At 36.0% G+C, this 11524-nt stretch overlaps 1 protein-coding gene across 5 annotated transcripts in view; it reads left to right on the top strand.

Annotated features, from left to right (window-relative positions):
- The first annotated feature begins 309 nt into the window (after positions 1-309).
- tent2 (terminal nucleotidyltransferase 2) overlaps positions 310-11524 on the top strand; it is a 32278-nt gene continuing 21063 nt past the window's right edge. For 4 of the 5 annotated variants that reach the window (XR_007956713.1, XR_007956715.1, XR_007956714.1 and 1 more), the window contains exons 1-6: positions 2625-2716; positions 4766-4857; positions 4959-5022; positions 5604-5670; positions 7324-7400; positions 10835-10963. Coding sequence is in view for 2 of the 5 variants with exons in the window: in XM_052020684.1 (XP_051876644.1) it covers positions 2665-2716; positions 4766-4857; positions 4959-5022; positions 5604-5670; positions 7324-7400; positions 10835-10963 (481 nt within the window). In the remaining 3 variants the exon portion in view is untranslated. Of the gene's footprint in view, positions 359-2624; positions 2717-4765; positions 4858-4958; positions 5023-5603; positions 5671-7323; positions 7401-10834; positions 10964-11524 lie in introns of those variants that run through there. The other variant, XM_052020686.1, reaches the window with a different exon arrangement.

Genomic DNA, 11524 nt, shown 5'->3' with positions numbered 1-11524 from the left:
TGACTAGAAATTTACATAGAATTTTTAAAACTACAGTATTTTAGTAAAGTTGTGTATTTGAAAAGTGCCAGAAATTATCTTAAGCAATTTTAAAAAGTTATCCTACTCTTTATTACTGTGATAGAATATGGACAGTTTAACGAACATATTCAAAAGAAAATCCTTACAATAATTGTATTTTAGGATTAAATGTGTTTGTGGTTATTTGGACGTGAGATTCAATATTTTAAGGTTTGTTTGCAGCTGAGTCAACAAATTTTGGACCTCTTCTGTAACTGTCAACAACAGTCGATTGATCTAGAGAAAAAGGATCTATGCCGCACACAAATCCAGAGAGAAATCCAGCGAATTTTTCCACGTAAGTTAAACTTCTGGCTGCTGGTTCACTGACATGGACTTTTGATCTGAGCTGTGGGGAGTGCCATTTTATGATTAGGAACTTCTGTTAATTTCTTCTTTCTCACTTGTAATCAGGCTGATTGATGGGTTGGGGGCTTCTGGGGGGAGGAAATCCTATACTGTTCAGCCAAACTGGCTTTAAGAGTAGTTGGGTCCAGTTAGATTGTGGTGGAGTGGGAATATGTATTAAATAGGAGGGAGGCAGCATTAATTGGGGGGTGGGGGTGGTTGGTAGGGGGTTGTGTTCCATTGGAGGTCCAGTAACCAGTGGTACGTAGTTATCAGGGAGCGGACAAATAATTGGGTGGTGGTTGGGCAGTGCAGAGCTCTTGGGAGGGGTAGCTTGGCAGCCTAGAGGAAGTGTTCCCATATTTCCTGGCCAATCATAGTTTAAAGACAATTACTTCATGGATTTGGGTCTTCTCTCCTCTTACCTGCTGGATTCCTGAGACCCATGAAACCTGTGTTTAAAAAAAAATGTATGGTTCTAAGACAAAAGGACCCAGTGTTCAAATAATATTTTATCCTATCTGGATGTATCACGGCTTGGTACGGCAACTGCTCTGCCCAGGACCGCAAGAAACTGCAGAGAGTTGTGGACACAGCCTAGCACATCACGGACACCAGCCTCCCCTTCCCTCTTTACTTCTCATTGTCTTGGTGTAGCAACCAGCATAATCAAAGACCCCACCCACCCGGGTCATCCTCTCTTCTCTCCTCTTCCATCGGGTAGAAGATACTGGAACCTGAGGGCACGTACCACCAGACTTCTACCCCACTGTGATAAGACTATTGAACGGTTCCCTTATCCAATGAGATGGACAATGACCTCATGATCTACCTTGTTGTGACCTTGCACCTTATTGAACTGCACTTTCTCTGCAGCTGTGACACTTTACTCTGTACGGTTATTGTTTTTACCTGTACTACATCAATGCACTCTACTAACTCAATGTAACTGCACTGTGTAATGAATTGACCTGTACGATTGGTATGCAAGACAAGTTTTTCAATAATAAACAATAAATAAATAATAGACAATAATAAACCAATACCAATAAATGACCAGCACATCTGCTGTGAGTAATTTGGCCGGGTCCCTCATTCTAAACCTGTTTAAGATGGAAGTCTGTGGATTGGATTCCTGTTTCAGACCTTTTGATTTCTGATCAGAGCATCTGTTAATGGATTACAGATTCACCCCATTGTCTTCTCTGACATTAACAAGTAAATGGACTATTAATAAAAACTTCCATCCCATTTTCTAAGTTTTCAACTTTTAACCAAGGCATTTTTTCCTAAAAAGGAAAATCTTAAGAACAATATCCCTTATAAACTTGAATAAAAATGCCTAATCATCTGGACTATATCCATTTGGTAGCATAATGTTTAAATTGTGGGGTTAGCAATCAGATTTCTGACCATTCTTCCAAAGAGCTGATTTTAAGTCCAACCACGGCAGATGGGTAATTTGTATTCAAGTAACTAAGTTTTTTTTTAAAAAATCTGGAACTGAAAAAGTCTAGTTCAGCAACAGCAGCCATGAGACCACTGAACTGTCGTAAAAACAATCTGGTTCACTAAGAGCTTCAGGCCTACACATTTTCTGATATTGCCAGTGATGTACACATCCTGTGAATGTTTTAAAAAAAAGTCCAGAGTGAGAATTGACATAAATACTAACCCAGATAATATCTATTTTTCAGAAAACATGAATTGCATTTGTATATTTTTTTTTTCCAAAGTCCCAAAATATTCTCTAACCAATGAAATACTTTCTGATTAGATAACTGCCAGAGGAGGAAATGGGGCATCCAGTTTACTCACAGCAAGATACTTCAACCAGCAGAGATGTCTTTGATGTTGATTTTAAGGATAAATATTAGCCCTTTCACTGTAGAAATCTCCCTGCTCATCTTCTAAATTGTTTCATAGGTTCTTTACCCAAGATGATATACAGTCTTGGTTGAACATCTTATCTGAAAGGTTTGTGCACCATTGAATCGAGACACTGACTTTGAGCTTGGTGCCAAAGCAATTGCATCAACTGATAGATGAGATATTAGTAACCCAGAGTACTTAAAGTGATAAAATGGTTGGTTTTAATTCTGCTCTTTACACTTTTGAGTTTCAATGTGAAGTCCAGCTGTAAAGAGTTATTTGCTCTTTTTTAACAAAAGCTAGTTTAAAATATTGATTTTTCTTTTCCCTCTGAGAGGCTATACCCTTGAATAATTATAAAAGCAAAATACCTAAGATGATGGAATGAAACCAAAAATTCTTGGAACACTCAACAGGCCAGTCAAAATCTCTGAAGGTAAACAGTTAATGTTTCTGCTTGATATCTTTCATCATTAAGTTCTGATGAAGGTTTATTGGTGTGAAACAAACTCTTTTGTTTATCCACAGATGCTGCCTGACTGCGCAAGTGTTTCTAGCAATTTTTGCTTTTTATTTCTTAAAGAATTACATTGGAAGAGCTATCAAGATTGACCCTTCATATAAAAGAGACTTGGAATTTGGCTTGGATATCTACCAAATGGTCACCTCTTGGGTGTAATTAAGGAGAAGTGCACTGTGTAGGGTTTCCGCCACCCTCAAATTTTCTTTTATTGGTTTAAAAGAAAAATATCCCTGTTAAACGACTGTGTTCTTTTTTGATCCTAAACTTGCAATTATGCTCTGTAGAAGAATAACTTGCAATATACTGAGTACTGAAGATCATGCAGGATGCCTATGTGTTTTCCTTTCCACCCTCCCTGGCAAGGACTTTTCAAGGGTGTAGAAAATATAATTGATAATTGGTTTATTATTGTTGCATGTACTGAGATACAGTGAAAAGCTTTTGTATGCATGCCATCCAGACAGATCATTCCATACGCAAGTACATCAAGGTAGTACAGAATGGGGGGGTGGGGGGAAACAATGTAGAATATAGGTTATGGTTACAGAGAAAGTGCAGGTAGACAAATAAGGTGCAAGTGCCATGACGAGGTAGATTGAGAGATCAAGAGTTCATCTTTATTGTACAAGAGGTAATTTCAAGGGTACTTTGGTCAGACTTAATACTTCATTACTGAGAGGATAATTTGCTCTACTGAAACTATGTTGGTCTTTTGAAAGGTGGTCCAGTTTGTCTCACTCTTTGGCACTTTCTCCATGACACTGATTTTTTTTAAAGATATCAATCTAATTTTCTGTGGTGCCTGCAATTGGTATCCACTTGATTAGGGAGAGCATTCCAACTCTTTCCTCTTGGTCCAGTTTAAAAAAAACAATCTTCTTTTCGCCTCTGGTTCTATTGCCGATCAACAATAAGTCTAGTTATTGTTCCTCCGGCCATTGGAAATGATTTTTATTAATTTAAACCTATCATTATTTTAAGTACCTGATGCTTATTTTGTTCCTTGTGTGCAAGCATTAAGTAATGGGATACCCAACCAATATAATGCTTGTATTTCCATTATGCCTGTCATGTTATTTATGTGTAGTCAGAGGAAATTGCAGTGTTTTTGGTTGTATTTATGATGGCTGGCTATGAGAGAATATCTGGGAGCTTTATGGCATTACTAATATAACATTAAATTTCCTGGGCTTTTGTTTGCTGTTAATCACATGATAGTATTTCCAGTGGTGTCTTAATCTGGAAGCTTGACTGAAAATACACCACTTACCCATGAATTTAGACTTAGATTTTCTGCCGAGTCCCCGAATGCAGAAACAGTGGAACTCAATACTGGGCATAAGGAAGTGTGCTTAGACCCTCTATACCTTAATTAAAGTATGAAAATAAAGGTTTAGGACATCAATTATTAATACACATTGGGTCACATCATGTTCAGAACACGTGAAAGCTTTTCAATTTTAATGTGATAGTTACTGTTGCCACGAAAGTTGCATCTGTCCTTGGCCATTTATTGCTTTGTACTGCAATTACGTGCCCTTTGTGCATGTATACTGGAACTTCTACCCTTTTAGCTGTACATTGTTAAAGGTTGGCATATGTTACAGTGCTAGTTTACAGCAAGCATAATTTTAAGAAGGGATATCATTAATCTGACTGCTTTTTTTTTCAGTTTTCCTGCTACTGTAGTATCATGCTTTTGTATTATATTCCTTTTTTCATTTTTTGTTGTCTTTTATTTGCTAGTGTAAAATACTGATACTCCATAACTAGTTTATATAAGTTTTAACATGGATTACATAATCTTTTCACATTTATTGTGAATGGACATTGTTCTTTAACTTTTTGATTTAATGGGTATTACTGCAAATGGAAAGCATAAAAAACTGAAATATGTCAAACTGGAAAAAAAATTGTGTGGGCCTTTCCACAGATAAGTTTTCCAATTTTATCTCTCCTCAGAGACACGGTTGTACTTGGTTGGTTCATCGCTGAATGGCTTTGGTACTCGATACAGTGATGCAGACCTGTGCCTCGTGTTGAAGGAAGTGCCAGTATGTTTGTTTAATGCTTTAATTTTAGCTTAATTTTTTTAGCCAATTATTCTTTTATCTAGCTTCCTGCAATATTGAAAGGTTACTTTTTTATCTTTTAGATGAACCAAAGGAGCGAAGCATGTCACATACTCAGTTTAATCCAACAACTTTTCTACAGACTCTGTAAGTCACTTGTTGAAGATGTAGTGCTCTTATGTTCTGTACATTACAACAATAAAGCCTTTAAAGATGGGTTGGTTAGGTTATGGAAAAGAACGGGGACAATTGCTGTATAAATGTTGTAACCAAAATGGACACTTAGGCTCAATGGCCTGTTTCACTGTTATGATTTATAAGTAATAATCTAACTAGATAACTTTGTTTTGTGCAGTAGTGTGTTGCTTTGTGTGGCTTTCACCAGGGCATATAGTATGAATTTATATTGTAATTTATTTGCATTGTGTTTCATAATCTTTGTCAGATTTCTACCCAAAGTAATTAAGCAAAGGGCGATAGATATTAGATGCTTAGTTGTATGGAGGTAAAAACTGGCACTTGCACTTGCTTAATTCAAAACCACCAATGTTCTAGAATGGTGGGTCAAGTGCTGACCACCACCTTCCCCCTCATTTTACATCAGTCACCAGAGAATTTGTGGATGACTTATACGATTTCAAAAAGACATGAAATCAGTATCTGGGCAGTAAAACTAAGCAATAATTATAAATATTCTCTTAATTTTCCTTCACTCTTTTTCCTTCCAGCTTACATTGACAGACCTCAACTGATCCGAGCAAAAGTGCCAATAGTAAAATTCAGGGATAAAGTCAGGTAGGTGATTTGAGTGATTTATATTGAGAACCAGTTCATTGTAAATAAATAATGCAGATGTTTTTGGCCTTCAAGATTTGTACTCTGACTACCATGATGTATTATGGCATATTTAACTTTTGGACTGATATATAATTCTGTTTGTTTTTAAACTGCCTTTCAAAGTTTAAATTTATTTGAAAATGGTGGTTTTTTTAAACAAATCAAAACTCTTATCTATGGTAACGTGTTAAGAATAATCCTTTTTGCGCTTTTTCATTGTTTAGAACATAACTACAATTGCATAATTTTTGCCTGATACTTGATGATAGTTTTGTACTCTAATCAGCAGTGGATCACTAATTTTGATCACTGAAAACCAGAACATAGACTTAAACTTTGCAAAATGTTACAATAAATACATTGCATTGGTCTAAAGCTGTGTACAGATAAGAATCTAATCATAAATCTAGTATAAATTTAAGCAAAATATTTTATATCTGCAGCTTTGAAAATCATCATTAAACCTTGTGGCTCTAACAGTTCTCTACCAAGACTCTTTACAAAAATCCTTCTATCTGTTGTATTTAAAACAGCCAGTTATGATGTCTGAGGAGGCAAGCTGAACTCATAGCATGGCATTCACGTGGCCATTTTGGTTATTGGCCTTCTGCAACAAAATTCAGGAACATCTGAGGCTTGAGGCATTGAACTCTGTTGAATTGACCTTGTATACTTCATATGCAGATTGTGTCATTGCGAAGTATGTGGCTTGCTCAAGGGAGAGGGAGGGTCAGGGTCAAACTGGACCCTGTTGGGACGTGGATCAGAGAACTGGGACAACAGTCAGGAGGTTTGTATCAGAGAGGGGATTGTGGAGCTTAAAGCTAGGAGACAATGAAACAATCAGGAGTAAGGAGGGAGATTAAAAGATTGGTGAAGAGAAATGAGATTGATGGGTTGGGGTGAAGTCATTTTGAGGGATGGGGAACAGACTGGTAAGAGTGCAGTGGAGGGGGGGGTGGGAGGAGGTCATGCAAAGGAGCAAAATGTTGGAAAAGAAACCTACTTGAAATGGGATTACTTGCCCCAGGTTGTGACCTGCTCAGCAGTGTGATTAAATCATTGTTCAGAGTGCACAATGAGAGTTGCACCTCCAGAAAGGCATCACTGAATTTCCCAGACAACACTATAAAGGAGGGCTGCATGGGAAATGATTTCATTTCATGTGACTGATATGGAATTCACATCGTCAATACAAGCATGTATCGTTGTATTCTGGAAATGCCCAATAGGATTTCCAGAATGGTGTGATTCAACCTGGAAATTATTACAATCAAGTTCTGCATTAGAAATGATTGAATTTCATATAATTTGTGCTGAAGGAAAGAATGCCAGTCCAACCTCTTCTCTACACTGGCAACAAGTATTTTAACAGGCTATGCTTTATGAAAAGTTAATGGACATGTATCTTGTAAATAACTTCCATATATCCTGCAAAACTGACCATAAAAACTTGAGTCTTTTAAAAATACATCTTTGAGTTGCTGTAGAGTTCCATATTGAGTGTGATTTGTCAGACTTAAAGCCATGAATTTCAATTTTCAGGAATCTCCTGAATCTCACATTTTTCAATGTTAAAACTAATTTGTGTTTAATTTTTAAAATTTTTAGTGGTGTAGAATTTGACTTGAATGTAAACAATGTCGTAGGAATAAGAAATACATTCCTTCTGAGGAGCTATGCATCTAGTAAGTACTCTACCTGTATGTTATATATGTCACGTCACGGTCTTGCTTCCTGGGAACCAAACATTTGTTAGTTTATGTGGTGTGCCATAAAACACCCTTGAAAATCTTAGGGTATCCAACCAAATTGGCAGCTAAGCTATTGATCTTTCCTGAATTCAAAATGTGAAATGAATTTGAGATATAAAACTAGTTTATATAAAATCAATGTGAAGTGTGATGCATAAAATTGCAGCAATAGTCCGTTCCTTGAGGTTGTAGTATGTTGCAATGTTGGTTTCCCTCTCTTCCTGTTAAACTTTGGATGAAGCATTCTAGCAATAAACCATCAGTAGTTCTCTTTAGAAGAAGGCAAAAATTGGTGAGCTTGTCACATCCTTCTGTAACAAAATGTATATAAATATCAACTGACAATTCTGTTGGCTTGTTAGCGTTTCAGAATTAAAATAGCTCCTTTCACTGATTGATGGGTTAATATGACCACCTCCAGTCAAAAGCTGGGTTGTCATGGTTTTGGTTGTGCAAAAAAAATCAAACTTTTTTTTACATGAGTGATCTCTGAGAGATGGTTGTTGGGTGTATTTGACAGATTCCACTTCAAACATTTAGTAAAACTTAAAGGTATGAAAGTTCAAGGAAATTGTCGGAAGGGGTAAAAATATACAAGTGCTCTAGAGAACTCAACGGGGTGGTTGGAGTACTGAATCGGATGTCCCTGGAGTGTTTGAACCTTTACAGATTTTTTTTAACAGAAGTTATCTGGACACACAAGAACTCATTGCTGTGGTTACATGTAATGTCTATAAAAATAATTTTAAAAAAAAAATTGAGGAAGCTATTTAGCGCTAAATTGACCACATATATAAATGAACAGAACTTTGTAATTTAGTGCATAAAATTCATGTTTAAAATATTGCATGTAGGAAGGCAAAGTGGGGTACATGCATAGCCAATTCAGAACTGTACATAGATTATGAAGTTTAAAGACACCAAACCTGTTTGCTATCTTGTAGAGCAACATTCATCAGAGCTGATGGGATATTGAACAATATAGCTAAATATAGTTAAGTTTAAGGAATTGTAATTTAACTTAAATTGGAGGAGTCACATAATGGAATAAGAGGAGGCAAGTTTAGGATTGATTTTTAACAAAAGAAATAACTGTTAAACCTCAATGTGTTGTGGACCATTGATCGCACTCTTATAACTTGTACAAATTTGAAAGCCATTTCCTATGCTCAGGGAGAGTGCCCACACCTCCTATGTTGGTTTTGTAAATGTTGGATACTGAAGTGTCAATAGAACAATGCATACATCAGATCAGATGCAGCCAAATGCACACAATTCAACACATGGTATCTGGTCCTAAAAATTGTGCATAACTTTTTTAATGAATCATTTCTAATGCAAGGGTATAAATCAGTTAAAATCATAGGTACACAGCATGGAAACAGGCTCTTTGGTCCACTCCATCAGCACCAACAATCATGTATCTGTTTCCAATTCATCTTTTCATTGCTATGAAGTCTTGTTGCATGAAATATAGCTGCTGCATCTAAGTTGCTTTGCTTCAGAATAACTATGCAATTCATTCTAAAATCTTTGCATTAGGCACTCCATACAAAATTTACCTCTGCAGCATTTACATGCTACATGAATAAACGTTGTGTGCTTGAGCACTCGACCACTGTGTAACATGTGCATATTACTTATTGTGTAATTGTGCAGATTTGCATATTACTTTTTGGATTAGGGTTAAATACACCCAACAACTAAGGATCTGATTGGGATATAATGGTCCAAATTATTTCCTTCTGTGCTGTAGACTTTCACAGTTGTAATGTTTCCTCAGAACTGCAACGTTTTTGTTTAGTAATATTGCCCACTAGAGGTCAGTGTTGTTTCCTTGAACAGATCTTAGTGGCAGAGGAATGAAGGTAAATGCTTCCATTTTCCCCAATCTAAATTGGTAACTCTTTCTTCTGTAACTAAAAATGTAACCATCTAATATTAACATTTTTAAAAGCCTTCTATGCTGTTTGTCTTTTTACTTGTGGGTGAAATCCTTTTTTAAAATTGACAGCAAAAATATTCCTAAAAATGAAAGCCATTGCGAAGGATCAATTTGCTGCTCATGCACTTTTGGTTGGATGAGTATTAGAATAAAGCATCACTGCAGTTGGGAGGCTTTACCTATATTCAAGTATTCTATATTCCTGAGTGATTTCACAATAATTTCAAGCACTAGCATTCACACATTCTGTTTGGCTTAATCTCTGATAGTGTTACTGATGTATAAATTAACTCAGGACTACTTTAATTGTAATTGGGAGTCTTATGTTTTCACTGTTACATTTTTGGTAAATCAGTTTATCTCTAAACTTTTCTGATGTTTATTTAAGGTGATTTGAATTAGTTGAAATATAAACAATTTTATCTACTCTTGAATTTTATTTTAAAAAAAGGCTATTTGGCCCAACCAGTTCAATCATCAAATGAAAATCAGCAGATGCTGTACATCTGAAATAAAAACAGAAAATGCTGCAAATGCCCAGCAGGTCTTTTTCCCAGAGTCTTCAACCTGAAACGTTAATTTGTGTTTCCACAGATGCTGCCTGGTCTGCTGAGTTTTTCCAGCATTTTCCATTATTTCTGTAAATTCATTAAGTTGCATTAATTGATGTGATTTAAACAAATTTTTTTCAGAAAATAAAGATTTTGGGAAATGGTATATTAGTAATTTGGGAGATGTCACATGGTAAGCATATAATGCTTGGAAGTAGCAGGTGGTTTTGGAGCTATCATTCCCAAAGCATTTGATCCCCGGTGTTAGGAACAATGAAATAACAGTGGGCTATTTATTCTACTAAATTTGGGAGTTTTTTCTACCACGTAATAAGATAATATTTGTTTGACTTAATTCCATTTGACCCAATTTCCCCCTGTATCTCTTAATATCTGCATTTTTCAAAAATTTGTCAGAGTCAAACTTAACAGTTAACTTACCATCAGTTGTTGCTTGCAGAAGAGATTTCTACCAGCCCCTACTTCTGAAAGACCTAGGTGTAATGTTGAGTGTATAACACCCTGATCCTATTTCCCCCAATAGGCATAAATCATTTATTTCTAAAAATTCTTTTATTTCCCTCCTAATAGCTTGAAAACTAGTGAAATGAATACATATGTTTTGACCAACCTTCTGAAATTCATTGTTATGATTAGGCCACAACCAAACTGTAGTGTGACTGCCAAGATGGCAGAAATAAACTAAATGGATACTTGTCTCCTCTTCTGGCAGTTTTTATGTTGTTCTGTTGGACTAAGAGAAAGAACCATTATAACACTTTTACAAATGCAGAAAAACAAGACTTCAAAAAAGTTGTTTTAAATGCATTCTCCTATTTTCCTGAATTATTGTTCGTTTTGTTTTCATTCAGCTGAGAGCCGTGTTCGTCCTCTTGTGCTGGTGGTGAAAAAGTGGGCACGTTACCATGGAATAAATGATGCTAGTCGTGGCACATTGAGTAGCTATTCTTTAGTACTGATGGTATTACATTATCTACAAAGTAAGTCTGTTTCTGTGGTACCTAATTAATATTATAATCCTTTTACAACTTTTCATGAATGTGTTTGTCTTATCTTCGTTGGCCAGTCCTAATTGACATTGATAGTAAAATTTTATGGTTGAAACTTCATCAGAAAGGATTTTCCAGCTTCCTGGCCAAAATATTGCCTTCCAACAGATCTCTACCTCTCTATTTATGAGACAATGCTTTACCTGGTAACATTTTCAGCACTTCATATAGAAAGCCATTACCTTTTTAACTAAACACCTTAACGTATTCGGTGAATGTAAGGAAATTGTTAAAAGACTGGACGAATGAAATTTTATTGTGATGTTTCACAGATGGTTGAGCAGAGACACTATGGATGTGGATAGATATGTAAATAATCTGGTACTAGCTGGTACACTGTACTGCTAATAAAGTGGTTGGCACTATTATTGTGATATAACTACTGGAAGCTGGGTGAAAGCAAATTTTCAAAAATTTTAATCTGCAAATTTTGGTTATGATATCAAGGTGAGTTTTTAATTGAATTTTTGATGGTGGGCATAGCTGACAAGG

This window comes from Pristis pectinata, chromosome 7 (genome assembly GCF_009764475.1).
Source record: "Pristis pectinata isolate sPriPec2 chromosome 7, sPriPec2.1.pri, whole genome shotgun sequence".
Classification (NCBI taxonomy): domain Eukaryota; kingdom Metazoa; phylum Chordata; class Chondrichthyes; order Rhinopristiformes; family Pristidae; genus Pristis; species Pristis pectinata.
The sequence above is the reverse complement of the archived record's forward strand: the minus strand, read 5'-3'. Positions and strand labels throughout refer to the sequence as shown.